Below are 27,897 nucleotides of genomic sequence, written 5' to 3' on the forward strand. Positions count from 1 at the left end.
GAGCAGAATACATTGATAATGATTTGCCAGGTCGGCCCTTAACTAATTATAAATCTACCTCAGTGGAACTGTAGAAATATTTAACATTGAACAGACATACTTTAACAAGAAAGTATTTTATACCTCCAAGTAAAGCATTAAAAAGTTTGATACCCTCATGTAGAAAACTAGAATGAGTTTCACTTCATCTATACCTACTGAGTTAGGTTAGTTTTGGATCTAGTGTTATGATTGCGCACATTTTAATTTACTACAAAGTCAGATTAATTAGCTTGTCCGACTGTTCTTAATTAATTGAAATGGTAAAAATAAAACTGACAGTTTAATTTTCTCTTACAAGTTACCCCAGTTATAATTTAAAATTTGTATTAATTACGAAAGTCCGTAAATAAATTTGCATTTGTAAAGATGTAAAATAAACTTTTTTGTTTCAGGCAAGAACATGGATTTTGATGATACCAGAGGTGATTCCCAAGAGCAGAATTTAAAATCGAAGGGTGTAGACAAGATGCAAATTCCCAGTGATTTGTAAGTTTTCCCTAAAAGTGCCTTTTTTGTGAATGGAAAGTCTAGGGTGATGTAAAGATACACTGCATAGTTGTTTTGACCTAATATGAGTTAAGAGACCATGTGGACACACTGTGAAGAAATCTAAATTTTAGTCTGGGTTGGCAATAGCACATCATGATCAATCCTGACTTGAGAGGATTACTTATGATAAGTACTGTCCACTTGCACTATTCCTACATTCTCTCTTTGTTATTGTCAATTACCCGCTTGTATCTACATTTGAAGAATGGGCATAGTAAGAGTTTAAAAGAGAAAAGTCTCTTCTTAAAACATAAACAAATTATTAGAAGTATGTGTTAAGTTTCCCTGCAACACGTGAGATAAGCAATGTTTTTCAAAAATTACACAAATAAAAATAGATAATTAGGATAAAGTTATCATTTATATCAATTGTAATGATTATTATTTTTATTTTAGAACCATCTCCAAAGAACAAGAAACAGAGACTGAGGTTTATCGCAATAGTGGAAAATCTTCTGTAGACAGTGGCGTTGAAGAAGTATGCAAAAGAAGTCGGGATCCTCTTGAAGATGAAGAAACACCTGAGTGTAAAAAGAAAATGTGGCATAAACTATGGGATCCAATTGAAATTCCTCCCAACCTATCTAAAAGGCAGAGGAAAAAAGTACATAAGAAAAGTGCTGTGGGAGACAAAATGGAAACCGCAAAGAAGGTATGTATTATTGTTAATCATCTTGATAATGAATCGTGAATAACTTAGACATGCAGAAATCTGTGTAATACTATAGATGACTTTTATAATTTATTAGTAGCAAAGCAGATGTTAGTCAGAGTAATGTTGTAATCTAGAATATGCACAGCATATACATTATGATGGCTGTACCTTCGGAGTGGATATTTTACTGGTATCAAACCATTGGGGAATAAATAAAGGTGTGCTATAGTAGACTGCTACACATTAAATATATCAAATCAATCAAAAATATATTTATTTTCGTAAAAGAGTTCAACATAAATTACTGTATATCTTTAAAAAATTTTGTAAGCATGGAGTTAAACCAAAATTATAACTAAAATATGAACAAAGTTATTATAAAAATTAAACGAAATAATGAAACATGTAGTAAATTAATGAAACTAGATATGGGCTATTGGAAAACCTGAGTGGGCAGATTGGCTGTATACAGGCTTGAATTGTTTTCTACTGCCCAGAATTGACTGACAATAGGGCTTCGGTCTCCTCACTACCTGACTGTAGTAGCCATTCATTGTTTCTCTGTTTGAAAACTGATAAGGATAATGATTTAGTTTGTATTATGTTATAATCCCTGCATTTAGTGCAAACCATGTATTATAATGATGAGATGTTATCAAAGTGTATGTAGATATGGACTAAAAGAATTTTGATAAAAAACTGTCATTATTAAAAAGAGATATTTCCTAAAACGATTACCAGTGTGGTATTGTTTATATTTTTTAAAGCGACCTTTAAGATAGAGTTTTGAATAATACATACTGGTTGGAGAGTAATTTTGTACATGTGCGTGGTTTGCCGATTTTATTTCTTTTCTGTGCAAAATATCACTTAGCTGTCTGAATGCATAGATGACCATATTATTTTGTCAACCATTATTATCATTATGAATACACATGTCCCTTCAAAATGTGTGTCTGACAAAAAAGAAGAATAAGCCAATCTACTGTGGTGAAGAATGAATATACCTGAAAGATACTTATCTGCAATGTTTTTGTGTAGAACTGACCATATAAGAATCAGAAAACGCTTAAATGAACAAAGACAAGAAAGATTATGATATTAAACTGAAAGATCTGAGGTGTCAATTATCTACAGACCATATAGCAAATGCTGAAAACAAATTGAGTCTTGTGGCAAGTTAAAATCAGTGAGAGAAAAAGCAATGGACCAACTCAACAATGGGGGAGAGATAACCACCAACACAGACAAAATTCCCAATCACTTCAACAACGTTTTTACTACCATAGCAGAAATACTCTAAAGTCACAGCCAATACCCACAAATCAAACTGTTCTTCATTTACCTGCTTCAAACCATATATTAACTCACCTACCTTTCACCAATGGGCGAGAAATTCAAGCCATAATAAATAGTCTGAAACCAAAAACCTCACTGGGCTCAATGAGTTTTCAGCAAAAATTCTGTAGTAAAGCCCTAACTCCACTTCTAGTCAGCATAACAATCCATCCCTCACCCAAGGACATTTCCCGTCAGACCCAAAACTCAGGAAAGTATACCCCAAACTAAAAGACAGAGACCATACTATTTATTTCAGCAAAGCTTTTGACTGCTTGAGACACAAACTAATCCCCAATAAACTTGAACAACTTGGAATAATCGTATTGCACAAGGCTTATGAGTACTCTGATGAAAATTACTTAGTACTAAACACTAGTAAAACCAAGCAACTTGTTTTTGGAAGAAGCTCAACACTACGAGATGTACAACTGGAAAGTCATACCAAGTTTCTTGGGATAACAATAAACAACAGTCTACAATGGAATGATCACATTGATACTCTCTCTCTAGGCAACCGAGTTCATGCTTGTATGTTTTAAAAAGAATCAAGCATATCAGTGATGAAGCTACAACAAAAATAGCCTACCATACTTGAGTCAAACTTATGTTATGGTCTTATAGTTTGAGGAGGGACAACAGCAGTAAATCTCAACCGAATGCTGCCGCTTCAAAAATAAGAGCCTTCAGAATAGTGTCAGAGCTAAACCCAAAAGAGAGCTGCAGATACTTTTTCCACCCTGAAAATTTTATCAATAGTTGGCTTATACATCTTTGAAGTGATCATGTATGTTGACAATGAACTCCTACAACGAGGCTACAATATACATAGACATGATACCGCCACACAACAAATGTCCACATACCTCTACACTATATCACACAATATGAAAAGCAAGGGCGGATCCAGAGGGGGGGCCGCGAGGGGCGCGCGCCCCCCCCTCGGTAGTCACAAATTCAAATTTTTGTTTGTTTATAAAAGATTTAAGCTTAAAGTAATACTATATTGTGTTCGTTAGTAAAGGTGCTTTCATCGGCCACACTATTCGTAATTGGTACTGTCGGTGTTTCAAACATACATTTGTACTTAAGATTGTAGATTTAATTCGTGTATGAGTAGAGGGGAGGTGGTAACAGTGCGTATGATCACCGGAAGGGGTGGGGGAGCGGTGCGTGCGCATGATCGTCCTAGTCCGCCCGCCCCCAACGATAGGCCTACACCACACCGCCTACTACGGCCACTCAGTGATTCAGTGCGTACGTTCGTGAATATCGTGAAGTACCCGTTCGCTTGTGTTTAATAGCTTTTTGAGTGTTAACAGATTTTTGTGCAATATGGATCGTTATCTTGTTAAAAGACCAAAGTTAGACAGTGAAGTTCCTTCTTCAAATGTTGAGGTTTCCACCCAGCATGAGGTTACAGACGTGCCGCTGCCACCACAATCGGCGCCATCATCCTCCAATTCACAAGTTAGTATCTCCGAAAACATGTGCTCTTTCGACATCGGGTCTCACAATTAACAACATCTCTAAGATGAGTGACCATACTAAGTATAGTATTTTTACTAATCATTGGAAGCCTAAAAAGGACTTTAAGTTTCCTACATCCTCTCATGTAAAACGAGGACGGGAAGAACAAAGAAAAGCTAATATTGGCCATTTTGAAAAGTATCCATGGTTAGTTTTTTCAGAAGCTAAGCAAGGGCTATTTTGTAAATTTTGTGCAGTACTATGCCATCAAAAGTTAGTTGGAGGACAGCATACAGTTTCTTTAAAGAAATTAGTTACTGAACCTCTACAGAAATATGCTAAACTCTCAGGCAAGACGGAGATTTAGAAAGTCACGCAGCGACACAATATCACAAAGATGCTGAAATTGACGCCAAACATTTTATATCTGTTTTTGAAAAACCCTGAGGGAGGAAAAATTCTTAATTTGTTAAACGAAAATAGGAAGGCCCAAACCATGCAGAATCGTGCAAGGCTTGTGCCAATAATTAAAACTATTTTTGTTGCATGGTAGGCAGAACATACCCCTTAGAGGTCATAGGGATGATGGCAGTTTGATTGAAGTTGGAGATGATCCCAGTACAAAATGAACGGCAATTTTCAGGGCCACTTTTGCGATTTAGAATAGATAGCGGGGATGTTCAGCTTGAAGATCATTTGAAGTCTGCAGGAGCAAAACGCCACTTACATCAGCAAGACAACAGCTAACTGCCTTATAAAATGTTGTTCTGATGAAATTTTGGAAGTGATAACTCAACGAGTATCAGAAGCTAAATATTATAGCATAATATTTGACGAATCAACAGATGCGTCTCATACTTCTCAGCTAAGCCTTAGTTTACGTTACCTGTATAACAATGCTATAAGAGAAGACTTTGTAGGTTTTGTTGATCTCCACGGTACGGGTACGAACTATTCTGATCAAGAAGTTGAACCTGTTATCACGGGGGAGGTTTTAGGACAGTCTGTGCTGAAATTCATGCAACAGCTTGGTTTGAAACATGAATAACTGTGTAGGGATCGGTTGTGATGGATGCTCTGTCAATATGTCTGACATGCGAGGAGCAGTGACAGAAATTAAAAAAATTGCCATAAACAGCACCTTATGTGGCTGCAGTAATCATGCATTGAATTTGGCTATTTCAAAGTGCAATAAAGTCCAAAGCGTGAGAGAAATGCAGTAGGCACTGTAAAAGAGATTTCTAGATTTTTTCACCTCCTCGGCCAAACGGAACTCTATTTTGAAAAAAGTACTGGGACATCAAATGAGAGGATATTGTGAGACCCGTTGGGTAGAACGGCATGAATCAATTTTGAGTTTACAGAAGACCTAACAAAAATAGCCGAGGCACTTAAAATTGTCTCAAAGTGGAATGATAGCTCAACAGCAAGCAAAGCAAATTGCTTATTGTGCTCTATCTCCACTTGCGAGTTTATAATAACTATGCATTGTCTTAGTGATATAACGGATGCAACCTGTGTTCTTAGTAAATATCTTCAGTCAGAAACCATAGACTTGTGTTCAGCAAGAGACAAAAGTAATGCACACAATAAAAGTACTTCAGAATAAAAGGCAAAATCCTGATCAATTCTTTTCTCTGATTTTCAATACTGCTGAAAAGACTATGGAGTCTATGGGCATAGAAGTTCGTATTCCAAGAATTGTGGGGACAGCAAGTAAATAGACCAAACTACCCCTCAACTTCCAGTGACAGTCGGGAATGTACAATACAACATTGGAAAAAAATCCGCATACATAACAATCCTGGATAACATTATTGCAGATATGACAGATAGATTTTTCAAGCGATTCACTGGAGTGTTATATGCTGAACCTAACCGTTCCGACAAACTTGGACAAAATAGTGGATATGAAATCTAGTTTTTGAGCCCATATGTATGAAGTATTGCAGTTTAGTGTCATTGAACAAAAACACGATGCTACTGAAACTTATGAACGAAGTATGCTCCCTCAAGAACATTCCTAATTATAATGAATTTAAGACTATAACTAAAGCAATGAAATGTTTTGAAGCATTAAATGAAAACAGCTACCCTCTTCTAAGGGCTTTGGTACAAATTCTGCTTACTCTTCCAATTTCAATAGGTAAGTAATTTTTTGTTTATACTATTTTTTCAAAATTATTTATTAGCAGATAATTTCTAAAACCAGTAAAACTAATAGTATTTTCTTAAATCGTGTGGTTGTTAGTAAAAAGTATTTTTTTCATTGGTATGAAACATTTGACCTTTTTTGCCAATCTGTTAGAACTTATTGTTTTTTCCAACAGCAACGGCAGAACGATCTTTTTCAACTCTGAGAAAATTGAAGTCATGGATCAGAACAAGGATGGCAGAGGATAGGTTGACTGGACTCGCTCTGCTAAACGTGCACATGGACATCGAAGTATGCCCGAAAAAGTCATTAAGAGATTTGCAAGCCAAAAAAACAGAAGACTCGATTTTGTACTTTAAAGATAAAATTTTGTATTTTTACAACTTTTGTCAGATTATATACAGTTTATTGGAAATATTACATTGTTTTTTCATTTATCACTTTAGCCCTTTTTTTCATTAGTATACAATAATAACATTATATGTCAAATTACAGAGCTTTGACTACCAACATGAATCATATGTGTAAAAAATCTCCCAAAATCTCAGACCGCCTCCCCCTCACAAAAATCCTGGATCCGCCCTTGATGAAAAGGAACCATCTAACATGGGCAGGAAGTTATTTAATAGTCTACCAGAATTCATGAATACTTTTAGAGGGAAGAAGCTAAAGACGGCCTTGATGAGATGGCTGACCAGCCGACCATTATACTCCCTAGAGGGAAGAATTAGAGTTCTTGTATTGGGGAAGAGAAACCATCAGAACTTAACTTTGAAATCTAGATTTTATAATCTTGATGCATGTACACTTCTCAAAGAAATTGTAATAAAGCCTTGAAAACATACAACAAATAAACGTGCAAATTAATATTTTAGCCAGTGGTGTGAGAGGCTATCACACAACATTATCTTGCCCGATTAAATATATTGATTACCAGTACCAGCTTACATCAGAAAATCTATAACTTTGCTAAAAGTAGTAAGGGTAATTGTCTAAGTCTCATTATAGCCATTAGTTGTTGATTAACTTCAGTCTAGTTGACAAGGCCTAGCAAGATGCATCACCGGAACTTTTATATATATGTCAGTCATTCATAGGCTTAATTGAATTCAACACATAATTGTACATAAATGTTTGTTATAAGTATTACATTATGGTAATGTAAACAAAACTACAGAGCCAATTAAGTTAAGTAATATTAGTATTTTCATCTAAAATTTGATATTTTTAAAACTCTAATGGTAACAATATTATTCTTAGTTGAAATCAAACTAACAATTGATATTTTATGATTTGTTGTAAAAAATAACTAGTATAATAAGCTTTTCATTCAACTATGTTTTTTTATAATTTTTTAGACCAAATAAATTTTGTAGGAGACCAATGAATGTTGAATGTATTGTGATTGTAGAATATTGTATATACATAAGTTCATGTATACTGAAGCTGTTCCATTTTGTATTTTACTCTTGGTATTCTGTCTCTAGGGCAAAAGAAAGAGAAAAACTTAAACAAAAAAAGAAGGAAGCACGACTCAAAAATGAATCTTTGGGTCCATCAAGAAAAATGTTGAAGCAGTCTACAATGGCACTAAGCAGCTGTAAATTGAGAATTGCATTGGATTTTTCTTTTGATGACCTAATGTCAGAAAAGGTACTTTAACCTGTTTACATATTAGATTATTGGTTGGTAGAAAATTATTACATTTCAAAACTTTTCTAGTTAATATGGTAAATCATCTATATCTTTTTACCAGTATAAATTGACCCTTTTCTTAGTTTTTCATAAGTGTGAACTAACCCAGACATGACAAACTGACTAGAATTCTTTGTTTGAGTACATGTCTGATGTCAGTAAATTTGAGTGGACTGTATTTATTTCATTTGTATCAATACTTTGTAAAATTTTTCCGTTTGAATTTTATACAAAAATTATTTTATAAACAGTGCAAATGGTTTAGAACATCAAAGATAGTTTATGCAGTTCTAAATGAAAGTCTTTGAGCTTTTGTTTTGCTATAGATTTCTTTTCTGCATAACTAAAATTAGCTGACAAATGTAAAGAATAAATTTGTAACAGCCACTAAGTAAAGTGGGTACAGAAATCTCTCTTTCAGCTCTGTCCTACATGAAGCTGGACATTGCCCAGCTCCAACCAGGTCCAGTGTGTCTTATTCTGGAATGTAAATAACCAAACAAACTCAGTTGAAATTAACAATTCTGAACTAATACCAAACTAAGTAAGACAATTGGGTCAAGGACTGAAGATCATTGATTGTAATTTAGTACATGAAGTGTCAATTTATCAAATCTGTTAACCTGTCATCTATTTTCAGTGTTGGTAAATTTTAAAGTTTGTTTTTTAATAACAAATTAGTATGTTTTGTCTGAAACAAAAAATACAATATACAGGGTGAACCAGACCACCTGGGCCACTGATTGTAGCGGTGTAGCAAGTGAAGATGTACCCTCCCCCTTATTTTGTGGACAAAGAATTTGATAACATTATTCTGAACTCCCCAAAAAATCTGTAAGGGGTATTTTTGGGAGGTGGGAGCTTGTTTTTGGAAAATTTTAAAATGTGAAGGTGGGATGTGAGGTACCTCATTTTAAAGGTCTTCTTGACACTGATCATAAAAAAGTTTCAATTTATCTTGCTGTAAATGTATAGAGTGTTAAAAAATCGTAAAAAACCAGCTTTAGCAGGTTTTTTTTTCCTTCTTACTTTATTGAACAACTTATGAAACTCGCTACCTAAAATTATTTGAGGACCCTACCCTTACAAAAAATGACTAAGAAAGTTCAGTTCCCAAAAAATTTCTACATTTAAAAATTATTTACATTTTGAAAATATAAAAATGTTAATAATTAAAAAATATTAAATACAACCGTATGGTTTGCGTTACACCAAATTAAAGGTAAAGTAAAAAACATAAATTTGTTGTATTTAAACTCTGGCTTTATCTCAAGCTGTTTCGGTCCTCTATGCAAAAATAAAAATTTCAAATTTTTTAAGCATTAAAAAAACACTAATATTTACTTCCACATGTACCTCCTATTTAGCTTGTTATACCTTAAGTTTAAATTAGACTTAAAAAAAGAAAATATGATAGTACATTTTAATTTAGACATAATTTAATGTTATAATCAGCAAACTTACTCCCTGAGTTAAAATTATTATTGAAAAAATGAATAGTTATAAAACAGTTATAAAATTGGTTAACTTAATTTTAATTCCTGCCTTTGAAGTTAGATAATCTTTTATATTATTGAGTAAGGTGAATGGTATATTTTATACATAGCACTTTTATAGTTTTTATCTTAAGAAAAAGAAACTATGTTAGTATTTATTTATATAATAAAATATGTTTTATAATTTTGTTACTAATTTCAGGATATAGGTAAGTGTTTGAAGCAGCTAAATCATTGTTATTGTATGAATCGAAGAGCACTAAATCCTCTTCAGTTATATGTTACAAACTTCTGTGGGAAATCTAAAGAAGAAATGGCCCGTAGTACTGGCTACCAAAACTGGGATGTGAGTAAGTTTTTAATTTTTTTAAATTTAATATTTACCACAAGTTTTGTAATATTAATTCCCTTGGATGTTTATGTGGGCTAAAGTCACAGAGGACTTAACTAAAATTAGCCAGTGTTCAGTGTTTTGTTAAAAATTCAATTAATCTGTAAAAAAATAGTTTAATAGAAACTTATGAATCTTATTTTTATATTTACAATAGCTTATTTGTATAACTTGTAATAGTGACTTATTGTATAATTTACATAGTCATAGTCATAGTCATAGAATCTTTATTGTGATTTCTTTGGAGAAATACAATGGAGTCATTTATACACTAAAATACAATTAAATAACAACATATAGTATTTAAAAATAAGTTTTCCAGTTGAGGAATTCTTCTATGGTGTAAAATGATCGATCTAGGAGCCATTGTCGAGTTTCTTTCTTGAACCGTCTCTCTTCTGTTATTTCTTTAAGGTGGTCTGGCAGTAGGTTATACAGCTTTGGTCCTATATAGCTGGGCTTCTTTTCAGACAGGGCGAGGCGGTGAGTGGGCAGTGCAAAGTTGTAAGCGTGTCTCGTATTGTAGGAGTGGGTCCCTCCTAATCTTGTAAGATTGCAGGACTGGGCAAAGCAGATAACTTCGAATATGTATAAGGACACTATTGTAAGTATCTTCAGTTCAGTGAAAGCAGCTCTGCAGGAGTCAGATGGGTTTAGGCCAGCTAGTATTCGAATAGCTTTTTTTTGTGCTACCAGGACACGATGGAGGTTTGAGTGGGAGGAGTTGCCTCAGATCACTAATCCATATCTCAGGTAGGATTCAAGTAGTGAGTAGTAAGCAGTTTTAGCTGTTTCAATGTTGCTGATATTTTTTATGCGTCTGATAATGTAAGTGTTACTGCTGAGCTTTCTGATTAGTTGATCGATGTGTGGGTTCCAGGTTAATTTGCTGTCAATGATGACTCCTAAGTATTTAACTTCATAGTTAATTTGTATATCTGGTAGGCCAGAAAGATCTGTGTTTCTTCGTCCAAAGATAAGTTGTTGGGTTTTTTGTTCGTTTAACACCAGATCATTTTTTTCACAGTACTGTTTTGCTAGGCTTAATGACACATATGAGGCTATTTCAAGTTCTTCGGTATCTTTTTTTGCTACTAGCATGTCCGTGTCGTCAGCGTACATTATTACCTGGCTGTACTCTTCGAGATATCAAGGAAAGTCATTGCTGAGCAGTATGAAGAGCACAGGGCCAAGAACAGAGCCTTGTGGGACGCCCCTATTCACAGGTAGTGGTTTAGATGTTGCTTTACAGACGCTGTTGTTTTGTGTGTATGAAATTTCTACCATTTGCGATCGTCCCTCAAGGTAGCTCGTTAGCCAGTTTTCTGCCATTCCCTTAACACCCATTTCTCTCACTTTTTTTATAAGAAGATGGTGGCCCAGACAATCAAAGGCCTTGCTGAAATCTAAAAACAGGCTGGTGACGTTTTTTCTTTCTTCTCTCTGGTCGATAATAAATTCTGCAAGTTGAATGAGTGCGGTTGTTGTGGATCTCCCTTTAAGAAAGCCATGTTGCTGACTGGTAAGGATATTGTGATCAGTTAGATGTTTTATCAGCTGGATTAACATTACTTTCTCAATCAATTTTGATATTGTTGAGAGCAGGGATATTGGTCTATAATTACTAATTTGCTCTGGTGGTCCTTTTTTAAGTTTCGGGTATACTTTAGCCAATTTAAGATTTTGAGGAAATGTGCCTTGAAGAAAAGATTTATTTACTATGTATGTGAGGGGTGGTGTTAGTTCTTCCTTGCAGTGCTTAAGGATGTTAGAGGAGATCTCATCAGCTCCGGCAGATGTTTTTGATTTCAGTCCAGATATTGTATCTATGATTTGTTGGTAGCTTACGGGCTGAAGGATGAGTTCAGGTGGTTCATCCCTCAGCTGGTTAAAAAGGGCAGTTTGTGAGAGGGCTTGGTTAGCATTTCCTAGAGTTTTGTCTGCTATTGTTGTGAAGTAGTGGTTGAAAAGGTGAGCTACTTGCTGAGCGTCGTTAACTTGATTTCCTTCTACTATTAGTTCTATTTGATCGGTAGTGTTGTTTTTTTGTTGTCTTTCCCAATTAACTACTTTCCAAATGGCCTTTTGTTTATTTTCAGCCTCTTGAATGTACTTAGAGGTATCTTGTTGTTTTAGCTGTTTGAGCTTCAAGTCATATTCCCTTTTCTTGGTTGCTGTTAATGCTTTGTCTTCTTATCTTCCATGCAGAATTTGATTATTAAGTGCCTGCAGGTACTCTTCCCTAAGGCTACGTGCTTCATCACTATTAGTTAGGGTAGATTTGAGTTTTTGTTTTCCTCTTCGTCTGGATTTTTTTAAGGGGCAAGCTGTATTAAGTAGTGTAGTCGTTTTACCAATAAACAGGTTGTAGGCTTGGTTTACGTCTGGGGAGTTGTAAACATCTTCCCAGAATTCGGAGGCCAGTAGATGTTTCAGATGATTTAACCTTTCCAGCGTTATTGACGCGGATCCGCGGAGGGCCACTACAAGCTCAAAACGTTATTGCCGTGGATCCGCGTTTTTGCATTCTTTATTTTTTTACTGCTATGTTAGTTGAATATTTTGCTGTTAGATGGTCCTAGTCGTCATGCGACATACAGACGGGTTGCCCTGCCTCGAATTCTGTTACAATGGGAGTGGCAGTTGCTTCTAATTGGCCAAACACTGTCTAGCGGGCGTGGCCCCGCGCCTTTCACAAAGTCATTGACGGGAGCTCCCGTCAAGGCATCTAGCCAGTTGTTAGTGAGAAGCGTCCGGTACACGCATATGTATTTCGGTTATCGCTAATTTTCTGTTGTGTCTTATTCTTTTTAAAGTAAATTATTCATATTAAATACAGCAGTTTCCAGTATTTATTTAGTGTTTTTTACCATTATTCGTGTGAATGGCCTATCCAGACGATTCGGAATTTGAAGATTTGGTAATTCTGAGCAATTACTTGGTCAACCCCAAACTTTTTAATATTTTACTACGGTCATAAGGATGTTATCACAAAGCAAGAAACATAATTCAAGCCCTGCAAGGCTGTCCTACACGTTGCCGAGCGATAAGAAGGTTCAAAGTCCACGCGATAACAGTGGCTTGCGGGAGACGCGTGGAATGTCAGTTGTGACAGCCCGCCACTAAATAAACACTCTTTGTCTACTTTTGTATTTTTCTAATTTTATTGGTTTGTAATATAGTATACGTTTATCTATAAAACTGTGTTTCATTCCCATACTTACTGAATAAATTATAAAAATATTAGTGACAACTACACTGCTATTCTACGATATTCTCAAAAGTTAAAAATTATCCTAGGTAATCCAAAAAAGGCTAAACGAATTTTATTTACCGTTAAATAACTCTATTTTGACATACAGAAACGAAAATAAATTTAACTTTACACATTGGAAATTTAAAAAAATTGTAACTTTATCAAAGATCAGGTCTAATTTTTCATGACGCTTAAAGGGTTAAGTTTTCAGGATTGAGTCTTCTGTGAGTTGAGCCAGGACACTTTGATTTCTTGGTTTGTAAGTTGATGGTGCAGAGTTGGGCTCGGTGGTCTGAGAGACCTGTAATGATTACTTCAACATTTACATCCTCTCCGTTTATGTTGGAGCATACAAAGTCAATAGAGGATGTTGTATTGTGGGTAACTCGTGTAGGTGGCAGGTCGAGCTTTGTTATGTTGTGTCTTGCTAGCATGTCGTCTAGTTTTGCCTTGGTCCTTTTTTCTGTAAGTCCATCTATGTTAACGTCTCCCATAATGACGGTTTGAGCTTTCCAAGTTGGGGAAAGTTCAAGGGTATCAGATAGGATGTCCAAGGAAGTTTCTATGTTTCCTTTAGGTGGCCTATACACGCCGACCATATTAATATTTTTTCCTTTTATTTTAAGGTTTATCATAAAAAGTTCACACATAAGTTCAATTGATTTATTTGAGGTGTCAATTGTGTGTATAGTATTTCCAAGATTTTCGTTTGAGTAAAAGGCAACTCCTCCTTTTCTGTGGTTTTTTCTGCAGAAACCGCCAATTAGCTTATATCCATTGAGTCGTGTGTTGTCTAGTTGGTCATTGCTGAGTCCATGTTCAGTGATGATTGCGATGTCGGGGTTGAGTTCGTGGAGTACATAATTAGAGGAGTTTAATTAGATATAATACAAGATATAATTAGAGGAGTTTTGTCACTTTTGCTTGTCCTATGTTGTGGGAAATCAATCAAATGGTTGTATATCTAGTGTAATGAATAAATAAATTTTATTTCTTTTAATAAAAAAACATGGCTGGCAATACATACATATATAGTTTGAGAAATTAAACTGGCGACTGTAACAAGTTGTGAGCAGTGTTGAAAAAACATATAAATTACAAAAAAGAATCATTACAGTCTAGCATTATTTGAAAGTCTTTGTATCTGCCTGCTGTAACATCTGATGGTAAATAATTCTGTTTGAAAAGTATAATATATAATTTAAAATATAGAAAACATAATTGTGTAAAAATGTAAAGACTATATGTATAGTATAAAATTATAAACTGCTATACTAAGAAGCTTGTGAGGTAGCCTATGTCCTGTTGACAATAAAGCCATCCTGAAAAAATATTTTTCATTTGTTGCATTTTTTATGCGAAGGGGAAGTTGATTGAAAAATTTCGGACCCAAGTACTATGTATCTTTTTTTTATTAACGACTAGATGAGAATTAACTTTGTTATAAAGTGAACAATGAAAAATGTACAGACAAAATATGTTAATAAGTTAAATTGCTTATAAAGGATCGTACAAAGTTCATATTTACCTACTCCAGCAATAACTCTAGAGCCTTTTTCTATGTGAAAAACTTCTACTGCCTGGAGGCCTCTCCCCATGCTATTAGGCTATAAGTAAGATGGGTTTGAAACAAACCAATGTAGGCCTGCCTGAGGCTGCCCTGATCTAATTCTACACAAAGTCTCCCCAGAGCAAATATACTTTTACTTAATTTATACTCTAGGCCAATTGTGTTCTGACCCCATCAAAGTGTTAGGTTTTGGGTTACGCTCAAATATTATGGAAAATCCAAAGGTAAATCTGAATTTTCTTTAAGACCAAAGACAACTGTTATAGTTTTGTTATTATTCAAAACCAGTTTATTTGCATACAGCCAATTTTGAATAGAATTTGTATTCAATTTAGAAGCTTTTAAAGCCAGACTGCGATCTGTTAGCCTATTGACGATTGAGGTGTTGTCAGTATACAGGACAACCTCAGTTGAATATATAGCAATTTATACCAATGTCATTTGGCATGATCAAAAGATATAGGGGTCTCAGAACCAATTCCTATGGCACACCAAAAGTACTTCCAGACTGCTAGACTGGCAACTCCCAACTGCTAGACTAAAATGCTGACAAGGCAACACCTCGAATTTTGTAAGATTACGTCAATAATTCTTGAGCATTATGTAATGAAAATATGATGTTTTTGCGGTTTTGTTGTTTCATAATTTTACATGTGTTCAAGTACAGAATTTAAGCTAAATGTTATGTGAAAAATTGCTGCTTATCCATTGTTTTGTCCTACATTTGTATATGACAAAGTGACTTTATTTGCCATTATTGTGTATGGCAATTTACTTAAAGCATATTGTTTTATAAAAAATATAAACAATTTAATATTAATTACTAAAACAAATTTCTGTTACAGGTTTATTTTCATGAAGAGAATCATATAAATATTTTTGACAAGAAGGACTTGGTTTATTTAACAAGTGATTCCGAAAATGTTTTGTCAAAGCTTGATGAAACAAAAGTATATGTTATTGGTGCTTTGGTGGATCATAACCAACACAAGGTATCCTTATGTTATCCATAAGTATTTGACTAAATAACGTTTTTCATTTATTTCCCTTGATGAACTGTTTTTGTTACAGTATAGTATTTTTTTACTTTCTCCCTTATATGCAATGTAGTGTAGTAAAATTAGAGTACAACATCAACATTAAAAGGTTTTATCTCGTGGCGATTTGTTCTATACCTTCCTAGTAATAAGTGGTTAAAAAGTTGCATGACCTAGAGTCTTGATTTTTGTACAAAGAGATGAAAAAGGGGCCAAAGTATACGTTTAACAGTTTTTTTGTGAATATCTGAAGGGCCATGAGGTTTAGTGCAAACATTATAGAGTGCAAAATTAATTTACATTAAATTTGGAACAGTACATTTTTGTGCTGTGAAAAGATTACCAAAATATGGAAGAGGTATTCTATTGTTTTGATTTATTATTTTTAGTGAAAATACTTTTCCTAATAATTTTAATGTGGCTCTAATATTTGGAATTAAGGTAATTTTATTTTTTAACTAAATATAATTTAAGAAAATTACATGTTCAGGGTGATCACCCAACCTGGAAAAATGGGGAAAAGCTGGGATTTTAACACACTGGAAAAAACTGGCAAAAACCAGGAATATCACAAAAACAATTTTTCTGCCTCTTAAGAATTTATGAAATAATTTGGTCTGTGAAACTGTGAATGAAGATTGACATATGTTCACTAGTCCCATCTGATGCCGGTTGATACAAGGTTGTCTCCACTAGTGTAGTGGAGTTTATCTTGGTTACTTCTATCCCTGTGTCGTGGCAAGTGTCCCCCCCCCCCCCCCCCCCAACATGTAATAATCCATTGGGACAATTCAAGTTGGCTGACCTATCGTCTCAAGCCTCAGCCACTATACAAGTGGTATGCTGTAAGCAGTATAGTAGCAGAGTGGTAGTGGCTGTGATACAAGCAGTGATTTTATGTTCTGAGTTTTATTCATTCACCTAAATTGGGTCTCCGAATGAAGTTGTCCAATTCTTAATCTTCAGTGAAAATAGGATTTTGAAAAGGCGTGTGTTGCACAGAGTTCACCCTATAAATAGGCTTAGAGGTTGTTTTAGTGAATATTATAATCTGTTTGATGGTTTGATAAGAGATGCAACCCTGTTTTTTTGAGTACACCAGAATATGCAAATTAAATAGCCTATACTTTGATAGTGTTTGAACAGCTGTTACTTTAATTAAAATGCAACACTGAGACTGTCTATTAAACCTTTAACATCTAATAAATAGTTATTTTCCATAACACTATCAATTTCAAACTGATCTTACAAATGTGTTAATTTGGTTATGTTTACATTTATTAGATGTTAAAGGTTCAGTAGTCAATTTTAGTGTTGCATTTTAATCACAGTAACAGCTGTTCAAATATTGTAAAATTATTGGCCATTTAGTTTGCATGTGTTTCTTAACCGATTTTTACAAATGAGGTATCCTTGGAAAGGAATTTTGTTTCTTATACAGTTTTTTATAAAAACAGTGGTTTATTAAATATTTTATTAAATAAAAATAAAATGGCAGCAATTTTGAAAATATTAAAACTAACTTGTCTGATATAACATTTTCTGATGTGGGCCTGTTTACCAAGTTTTGTAACAATCGCAAAGACAACAACAAAGATACAATTTTTAAAAAATGGCATATAGTTGCTAAACAAAGTGGAAATTGGAAGAAAATTGTTCTTTATTTTTTGCTTAGAATTACTTATAGAATCTGAAAATGCATATCTAGCCCAATCTATTTGTTACACTCTGTATACAGTCCTGATGACATTTACTTTAATATGGCTCTTTTTGTCATTATTACTGTTGTTACTTATGATGATATATATCAAATATGAAAAAACAAAAATACAGTTAGAATGACCAAAATATTTAATGAAATGAATCAGCAAAATCTAAACTAGGAATATTAACATTATTTATTTTTATTAAAAATAAATAACACTTAGCCATTCCAAGACAATTTTGAATTCTCCAAGAACACCTTACATTTGTTGCTATCAGGTTCATAAAAGAACCGTCTTTTTGAAAAAAAAAAAAAAAAAATATATATATATATATACTTTAGAGCATTTAAACATTATTTTATTATGTAAATGTTAATATGTTCATTATTTTTAAATCCTTAAACCTCTATTACATTTTTTAATTGTAATGGTTTTTACCCCTTTCCCTCTGATGAAAATTTGAAACCTAGGAGTATGCCAAAATGAAAATTTCAATGACATTTGCAAGTGGCCTAAACCCAATAAACTACCGTCTCAGTGGGCTAGTGAGTGAGTTAGATTTAACGTGTAGCATTATAGTACATTTATGTTTGTTATTTTTAAAAGCATGTCATTTAGATATAATGTAATATATTGGCAGTACAGCAAACTCTTGCTAATCCGGCATCCGATGGTCCTGCACTTTCATTAATCCAGCACTAATCTTGGCAAAGAAATGCAGCCTTAAAAGATTAAATTTGACAACAGTGGTCAGGGTCTGCTGTGTTTAGCAAGTTCAAAAAGACGCTCTGAAGAAGAGTTTGGGTTCAGTCAGGAGAGATTGTGCTGAATGATGTTGATGACTCACCTTACACTCTCCTTGTTTCATTCATGAATCTGTATTACCATACATGAACGAATGTTTTGGAACATCATTAAGGACATTCAGCCCAACAAAAAGTCTAAGGATTTTACCTGTTACTCCATTAAGAATGAAAGTGGTTCCTTAGTGGTCGATCCGACTGTTATCTCATGTCAGTTTAATTCTTTCTTCACCCAGATGGGCGAACGTCTTGGAGGCGGTTCTTGGAATGTTGACGACCCACAACGAGTGTGTCATGCGATGCGGACAGTTGTACCTTCACTTTTCCTGTGGCCAACAGATGTTCGGGAAGTAATCGCAGTAGTAAAATCTTAAAGCCCGGCCACACCTCAGGGGCTGATGGGATGTCTTCTAGCCTTCTGAAGGATGTTGCTGAGCAGCTGGCTTGGCCTTTGGCCCACATTGCGAATGCTACCTTCGAAAGTGGTGTATTTCCATGTATTCTAAAGCAAGCAATAGTTAAACCACTACTGAAAAAGGGAAGCCCATATGACATCGAAAACTATAGGCCCATATCTATCCTATCAACGTTTTCAAAAGTCTTGGAAAAGCTGTATCTTGTTCGTTTTACTGTCGTTTTGTATCGCATAATAATGTCATTTTTGAAAAGCAATTTGGCTTCAGACGTGGCTTCTCGACACTTGATGCCGTATTTTTTGACTTCATCAATCATGTTTCTATTGCCTTGGGATGAACGTCAGCATTCGTTTGGTGTTTTCTTGGATCTCCGAAAAGCGTTCGATGTTGTCAATCATGGGCTCCTTGTTATGCAAACTACAAAACCTTGGAATTAGGGGTACCGCATTTGACTGGGTGTCTTCATATTTGATGGGGCGTAGCCAGGTAGTTGAAATTCCCTTTGTTGACCACTCTGGTTGCTTGAGTCATCGAGTATCCTCTGTGAAAACAGTGAAGTCAGGGGTAACCCAAGGCTCTGTCCCTTGGCCCAGTCTTATTCCTATTATTTGTTAATGACATCTCATCTAGTGTGGGCGGAGGAAATCTGTGCTTATTTGCTGACGACACGTCTTTCAATATGTCACATAAAAATAGGGAAAACCTGAATATGATATATTTTTGTACAAGGCAGCTGTCTTCTTCAATGGATGGAAGAAAATGACCTTACTGTGAACACTGCAAAGACGACATTCCTGGATTTTAATATTAGAGCACCCATGAATGGTGATAGTGGAAGTTCATCCATTATTTTAGGCGATTCCGTTATTAACTCGTCACAATTTTACAAACTTCTTGGTGTGATTTTGGACTCAAGCCTGAACTTTCACCTTCACATGGACAAGGTGTGTGGGAAATTATGCAGCGGCATATTTTTATTACGTAGACTCTCCAGTTTTTCTAGTACTGAAAATTCTTCTGGCTGGCTATTATGGGTGCATTTACCCACATCTTGCTTATGGACTTCCCAATATGGGGCTCTGAAAACACAAAGACCCTATACCATCTTTCGTTTGCAGAAGAAATCTCTAAGGATTTGTATTAGGGGCTGGCAAGAAGTCAATCATGCAGGGGTTTTTTTTCCGATCAAACAAAATTCTTACATTCCCAAGCCTATACATACTCGAAACCTTAACCTTCTTTAAGAAAAATATGCACATTTTTACCTCTGATTCTCCTACTCATTACAACTTAAGAAACTCCATCTGTATACCTGTGTCCCCAAAACACCGTACCTCATTTTTTTGAAAACCAGTTATATTTTTCAGCAATCAAATTATTTAATAGTCTCCCACTGGAAATTAAAAGCAGAAACTGTTGTTGGGCAAATTTAGAAAAAGACTTAAGTGTTTTTTTGATTGATGGAGAGTTTTACTCTGTAAGAGATTATCTAATGTACAAATAAGATGTTTAGTTATTTTATCTTTTGTTTTTATTATTATTGTAAATTATTGACCATTGTCCATGCAATGTTAATTGTTAATTGACAAATAAACACTTTGACTTTGACTTTGACATGTTCTATTGTGTATCAGTGGTGTACTAAGCATATTTAATTACACTTAGTTTCAGATCACACTTACAGATTACACTTAGTTAATAAAGATCTACTTTCAAGATTTGCTCCTATTCTTTACTGTAAAAGACATTCAGTATAGACAAACTTTATAAAGGTCTAATCTAAATGAACTGGTTGAAATTTTCTTCAAGTGGTTCTGTGCCAAGAGGTACGAAGGACCTTTGACTACCCATGACTATGACCCATGATCATAGAAAAAGATTAACAGTTCCTTGAGGATTTATCAAATAGCAGAAACTAATTGTGTGTTTTCTGAATGGCTGTACCAATTAAAAAATTGTGATGGTGTACTAATACGTAAGCTTGACTTAGCTAGGACTTGCGAGATTGGCTGACCAGGATGCTGTTGAAGAATACAAAGGTATTTTTAAGAGACTGGTTAATGAGCACTACTTATCAGCATGCCAAATCTTCAGTGCTGATGAAACTGGCCCATTTTGGCATTGTTTGCTTAGCTCAACTTTGGCAGCTGGAGATTCACAGAGCCCTGTTTGCTATGTAGATATTTGTATTTTTGCATTGACTTAACAAATAGTAGTACACTGGTTATTTATTTAATTTATTATTTTAATCTAATAACTTTTAACAATCCCATGATCACTTACTAATTTTGGGAATATGTTTTGTAATTTTTGTTTATAGTTAGTTATTTGGCAATTTCCACATTTGTTTTTAATTTTCATATATAAATATTTGTATGAAAACTACAGGATGTGTCCAAGTTGTTGATGTGTTTTAGCTGTGTTTACTCTTTTTGTTCTTATAAAAATATTGATTTATTATTATCATAATTTTATGTCTGTACTACTCAGTGAGTCATATAGAATAACAAGTATTAAAAAATAAAATCTCACAATTTCGAGATGATCCTTTTCCTATCTGTACGAAATCTCAACTCCAGGGTCTCCCAACAAAGTTTAAAAGTAATTTATAAACAGTACCCAATCATACTTCTAGCGCCTGTGGTCTAACTCAGTTTAGGATTCAGGTTTACTTATGTTTCATAAATGTTCTTTATGTTTCAGGGTAGGACATTGAGTGTGGCTAATGAGCAAGAAATCTCTCATGCACAATTACCCATCAGGGAGTTCTTGGAGATGACCACTCGCCAAGTGCTCACTATAGACCATGGTAATAATATTAACACAAAACTATATGAAAAAGTAATAAAATCTATCTGGACATGTCTTCAAAAATAACCAGTAATAATTACTTACAAAATTTGTCACATAATTTACAGTCACATTAAAAGGGAATTTATTTATGCCATAATGGTCAGACACGTGGCAGGTCTGTGGTGTGCACAGTAAGTCGATCGCGCATCTTCGTTAGAACATTTGTCACTGTCGAGTTCAAGTAGCTAGTTTATGGTGAGCTGTAGTCACATAAACATGGCCTCCTGTATTAATTCTCCCACTGAGGAGAGTTATTCTTTTCCTGCAAGCAGAAGGGAATAGTGCAGCAGAAATCCATTTGAGAATGTGCCATGCATATAGAGAAAACATTATGAGTAATGGTGTTGTACGTGAATGGTGTAGAAAGTTTAAAGGTGGCCGAACTAAAGTGCACGATGAAGGAAATCAAGGACGCAAGTCTGTCTGTACAGATGGCCTTGTAGAACAAATTGATAATGTGCTTAGAGAAAACCGTACAATCAAAATAAGCGCTTTGTCTTTGTGGAATTTCCAGAAGTATCAAAATCTTCTCTTTACATTGTTGTCAGGCATTCTCTGTGTTCCACCCAGTCAACGGGTCAGAGACTGCCATCAGGCACTCTCTTGTGCTCCATCCGGTCAATGAGTCAGAGACTGCTGTCAGGCACTCTGTGCTCCACCTGATCAACGAGTCAGAGACTGCTGTTAGGCTCTACCCAATCAGTGTGTCAGAGTACTCTGTTTCCATATCCGATCTGAGATGGTCGTTTGTGTAATTATCGGCCAGCAAAGTGAGGTTGAGTACTTTTCTAAGAAACCACGTATATACAGATTGTACCGAAGGTGACTTGTTTTAAATTTGCCAGTTTGGACATAATTTGAAGAATTCCTTTCATAACAATACTACTGGAACTGGAATTTGTTCAAATTTTCCAGAATGCATTAAAATAGTCTCAGTGGCAAAGCAAGTAGGTTACAGTCTATTCTTAGTATGAGCTTAGGAGCTCACAGTGTGTCACCTAGAGTACAAGTTTTAATAGTTATTGAACTTGCGTCGCCTTTTTATTTTATCTTTTATTGATTGTGAGGAAGCCAGATTTCTTGAGGATTTATTGCATATTAAGTTTTTTGTTTTAATCAAACACCAACTGTAGATTATAAGGAAATTACCGCTTAAACCATTTTAATTTGTGATGTTGTATGTCTAAAGTTTTATAATCATTTCCATCTTTGTCTAAAAATTCAGAAGGGAGACGACTATATTAATAATTATGTTTTTTTTAAATTATTAGTATTATTTCACTATTACATTATTCTTCAAAAATTTGAAATATGTTGATGATCACACTATGTACTTTTTATAAACTAAGATTACAAGTGCAATGTGCAGAAATAAGTTGGTAAATTAATTATTCATAATTAAAAAAAATATTTGAACCATTTATCAGCCCTTTTGTACGGTCATGCTAATTCTGTAATACAAGTAGTAAACATCGTACTAACAAACACACCCAGCTCTGTTCTTTTCATATGGATCACTTCGCAGAGTCCTATTACAGACATAATTTAGTTGTAATCCAATCCAGTTGTACCACTAATACAAACTTCAATCTGACAAAAGTTGAGCTTTTGTCTGACTTTTTTAGCCTGAAGATGTAGTCTGTCAGGTTATTTGTATTATAATGTTCTTTAATCATCACTGTGTATATTTAAAAAACTTACATAATGTCAACATCAGTTGAAATTTTATGGGAAGTGTTAATATATGAAAGCATGTATAATTGTGTTGAAATAAAGTCAGCTTTTGTAGTTTTTTACGTAAACAAAAAAGTATTTTGACAGACATCATTACTGTTTTTAACGCACACGGGAATTATTAATGTAAAGTTTTGTTTTCATCATGGATCATATCTTTATTTTTGTCTAACATTGCACATTTGTAGATAAAAAAATGGAAACATGTTAGTCTATTCAAATGATGGTAGATCTCTGTTGTAATACTCTGTTGAAATCTCCTAGATTTCATATTTTTAGCAATTAGCCTACAATAAGGAATGATGTACAGTTTATAAAACAAGGCTTTCATAACAATAATGTTTGTTTCAGTTTTTGAAATACTTATCCTTGTTTCTGAAGGAGTCTCTTGGAAGGAAGCTTTTCTTAAAGTTATTCCCCAGAGGAAGGGAGCTGTGGAAAGAACTGCATAGTTTCTTCAAAAACAGCAGACACATAATAAAAATTGGAATCCTCCACAGCAGAAGAGGAGGATGTGTTACTCCTTATCATGACGAAGTTACCCTTAGAAACATCTATAATTTTGAGATATTTGTACTCTAGGGCTGATCTGAAAATCTGACATGGTGAAATGGACAGATTGTATGGACTATTTGGAGTACTTAATGAAGACCTCTTTGAAACAAAGGAAATAGTGATGTCATCAGTTCCAGTTATTTGGTTCTGCTTCAGTTCTGTAGTCTGTGTAATCTATTGGCACTTTAATATGTACATATCTATTGGGTTACATATGTATCCAAATTACCGTAATTCTATCAAACTTGATTGTTGAATTTTAGCTCTAGTTCACTTTCCTTTTATTGCAATGTCTGGTATCTGGCACTATTTCAGACTTGACTCTTGGAACCTGGAGTCATGTTCGTCTAAAGAGCCGAGGAAAGTTGGTGTCGAAGAAACTCAAAACAAACCTTTACATCGTTTCTCTTGGTATCATCAGGTGTACTGAATCAGAATCAGATTTTATTCACCATTAAATAATATCTCTATTACAATAGGTTTTATCATTGGTACATAAAACTACTAATGATAAAACTGTCATGTCAATGACATGATGATTTACTGTGTCATGTAAATTCCTAAATAAATAAAGGTTTTTTTGAACTTGAACATAAAAGTACTAAAACTAGTTTAAAATATCTAAACAATCAGAATTTAAAAATCCATCAGTAGTGTACAAGGCTTTAGAAATAAGCCACTTAGAAATAATAATTTTGAACTTATTAATGGGCTGTTTCCTAACTAACATTATTAACTTATTAAACATCTTAAACTGTTGGTAGCTAAAGCTCTTATGGCTTTTATCAAGTCATATTCTAGGCAAGACCAAGTTAGACTTATACCTAGTGTCATATTCATGTATTGAACTCTGACTGTCAAATTTAATTATATTTTCTCTAATATAAATTAAATTGTTATAAATATATAGAGAAGCAAGGGTATAATATTCAAGTTTGTGAAACTGACTCGACAAGAATCACTATAACCAAGTCGAGCTATAATTCTTACTGCCTTTTTCTGCCATAGAAAGACTTTTTTGCAGTACTTGAACTATCCCCATAGTATTATTCCATAATTCAAATGAGTATTAAAAAGGCCAAAATATGTCATTAACAGTACGTCTCGCCTTACAGTAGGTCTTAACTTACGCAACTGGTAGTTTATTCTTGCTAATTTCTTTTCAAATATTATTTATATGTACATCCCACTTTAATGTGGTGTCAATATGTATACCTAAAAGTTTATACAATTATAAAAGGAAGGTGAACTGGAGATAAATTCAACATTAAAATTTAATGAACCATTCCTACCATAGCTAGGTTATGTGTATAAAACTATTATAAATGTACTGTATACGATATGAGGTTGAGTGGTAGAGAGGGCTTGATAGCTCTAACCCCGCCTCTTTAACCCTGGAGAGGGTGCGTCACTGATCCACATGTACTAGGTTGCGTGGTGTACAAAAGACCGCACTATGTAATTGCTGTCTTTAAATCAATATAATTGATTAAATACTGCTTTATATACAATTCTTATTGATTAAAAGGCTTTGGGAATAGAATAATTTTACTGAAAATGTGTTCAACTGTAAAAAATATCATTTAATATTTTTATATACTACAAAACAAAATTGTTTTAATAAAAGTCTTTAGTATAAATGAGGAGATATAACGTGTAGCTTTAAATAAACATTTCTACAAAACAAAATATGTAATTTAAAAAGAAAGTAGACTAAAAAAAAAACACTTTTTTAACAAACATAAAAACCTAATAACTAACCGTAGGGTTTAATAATTGAATACAAAATCAAAAATTTAAAAAAACGTACAAACTGCTACGGTAAACAATTGTTCGCTCAAACTTTTTACTCTCTTCACTCATCATCATCTGTATCACTGACATCCCCTTCTGCAGCGGCACATGTAACACAAGCAAAGGATGTGTGTTCCCGGCAGATGAAGCGTTGACATTGAGGGCACCTCGTGCGACTTTCGGTTTTTGGCTCTTGGACAAAGAACACACCTTCCAGTTTCCCTGATCTTCTTCTACCACTGGACTGGTTGGCCACACAGTTGCTGGATCCTTTTCCATAGTAACACAGGCGATTCCTGCCCTTTTTATCATTTGAGGGTTACATAAATCTTTTCCCAGAGATTTGATGAAGTTTCTTCTGTCACCTGCGTCCTCAACGTTACTCCTCAATATCACAAAACTGTTGATGCCAGATATGTTCAGCATGGAGAAGAACACAGTCAATGGCCATAGGTTGCTTTTTCTGGAAACAGAGTAGGCTGCTTTCATTTGATCCACAGTGTCAACCCCTCCTTTGCATTTGTTGTAGCTGGTTAACATAATCGGTTTTTGTTTGTCACCAGTCTCCTCGTCTATAGTGTCATTATGATGAAATGTTGAGAGAAGTAACACAACTTTATTGGACCTAGGCACATATGACAGTAATGTCATGTCACTTTGGTAGGCAAACAAACTTGAGTTTACCTTCCTTATTTTACTCTCTATAAAACATGGGGGTATCTCACGTTTTTTTTTTTTTTTTTTCAATGTGCATACTGAAGTAAGACGGTGGTTTTGCAAAAGTTCTCTTGCCAGAGGTATTGATCCGTACCAGTTATCCATTGTCACATGGCGTCCGGTCCCTGAAATCGGAGCTATCAACCGAATAGCTACATCTTTTGATGAGTTGCTGTGCCTGTATGGTCCTGGTGGTTGTCTCCAAATTGGCAGTGTAATATGTCCTTGCATCACACAGTCCAAATATCTTGATGCCATAACAAGCAGGCTTGTTTGGTAAGTACCGTCTAAACGAACATTTACCACGAAATGCCTCGAGCATTTCATCAACCGTTACAAAAGCACTCAGTGCATAATGTGCTTGGCATTTATTGACAAATTCCTCAAATACGTCACGTATTGGTGCAAGATTGTCTAGAGCTTTATGCTGTCTTCTGGATCTAATGTCATCAAATCTTAATGCTCTCAACAAAAACTTAAAGCGCTTCAAGGACATGGCTGACCTAAAATACTCAATGCCAAGACCGTCTGTTGACCATAAATCTTCTAGTTTTGTGTGAGAAGACCTTAACATTCCAGCCAGGTACAAAAGGCCAAGTACAGTGTGAATTTCGTCACAGTCTGTTGACTTTGCGTCTCTCTCACTCTGAGAAAGTTTTGTCTATTTTTTCAATCCAAATGTTTGTAAAATTTACAATTTTATCCAAAAATTCGTCAGAAAAAAAGAGTTTCCAACATTCAATAGGTGAAGTTTTTGTATTGGCATCACCTCTTGGAGAAGGTAATCATACGCCAAGTCTCTCACCTCGTAAAATGTTGTATCGCCGTACTCTGCCTCGTAAATTCTCAGTGTTCATATGGGTATCCCATCTCGTTACGTTGTCCTTGCCAAGAATATAGTTCTCTCCTCTTCTTACATGATCTTGAACATTGAAATCTTCTTCATGGTCTGCCAAGTCATCAAGCGAAACTTCTGAATTTGTGTCTGTAATTCTCTTCATCTTCCGATTGTTCCGATCCTTCTCTCTCAATTGGATTTTCATCAATTGTTTCTATGGTATTCAATTGTTCAGCATCCGGAAACAACTGTCTTTGTAAACGCTCTCTCTCTGCATCTGCGGCACGAGCTTCTTCTATTTCCTCCCTTTCCACACTTTGCATCAATTGCAGTAAAGATCTTTCTTTGTCATCCATCACACACACACACAATATTACTCTAATATAATAAAATAACTTTTAAAAATGAACACCGATATTGCATAACCTAATCAGTCACGTGGTGTACAATAGTCCGCACAACAGTTCACACTAGAGGGCGCGTGGTGTACAAAAGACCGCACCACTTTGAAATAGTTCTACACTGCCTTGTGTCCTTGACGAAACTGGCTGAGAACAATGGTACGTGGGGAGGGAGAGGTGGGGATAGATGTGCTAGTGGGAGGAGAATTGCGGGTTACGGGGTTTCTTTTATAAACAATAACGTTTCTCCTGCGGAAGTTTGTACACCACACGCCCTCTCCAGGGTTAATAAAGGTATTTTCATTTCATTTAATATTTATAAAATAACTAAGTAAGTGTAAATTTACGTAACTGAATTTTGTAATAGCCTATCCTGTAATTGTATAAATTCTATAAAAACATGAATAAATTTATTTTGAATTTGAA

At 34.6% G+C, this 27,897-nt stretch overlaps 1 protein-coding gene across 1 annotated transcript; it reads left to right on the forward strand.

The window, feature by feature from the left end:
* The first annotated feature begins 434 nt into the window (after positions 1 to 434).
* On the forward strand, positions 435 to 27,897 carry LOC124368932 (tRNA methyltransferase 10 homolog A). Its single transcript, XM_046826485.1, has 7 exons — positions 435 to 528; positions 988 to 1,243; positions 7,697 to 7,862; positions 9,603 to 9,746; positions 15,463 to 15,609; positions 21,283 to 21,388; positions 23,518 to 27,897. The coding sequence occupies exons 2-7, from the start codon at positions 1,101 to 1,103 to the stop codon at positions 23,616 to 23,618; spliced, it is 807 nt and encodes a 268-aa protein (XP_046682441.1). The 5' UTR covers positions 435 to 528; positions 988 to 1,100; the 3' UTR covers positions 23,619 to 27,897.

The sequence above is a fragment of the Homalodisca vitripennis genome, chromosome X (assembly GCF_021130785.1).
Source record: "Homalodisca vitripennis isolate AUS2020 chromosome X, UT_GWSS_2.1, whole genome shotgun sequence".
NCBI lineage: Eukaryota > Metazoa > Arthropoda > Insecta > Hemiptera > Cicadellidae > Homalodisca > Homalodisca vitripennis.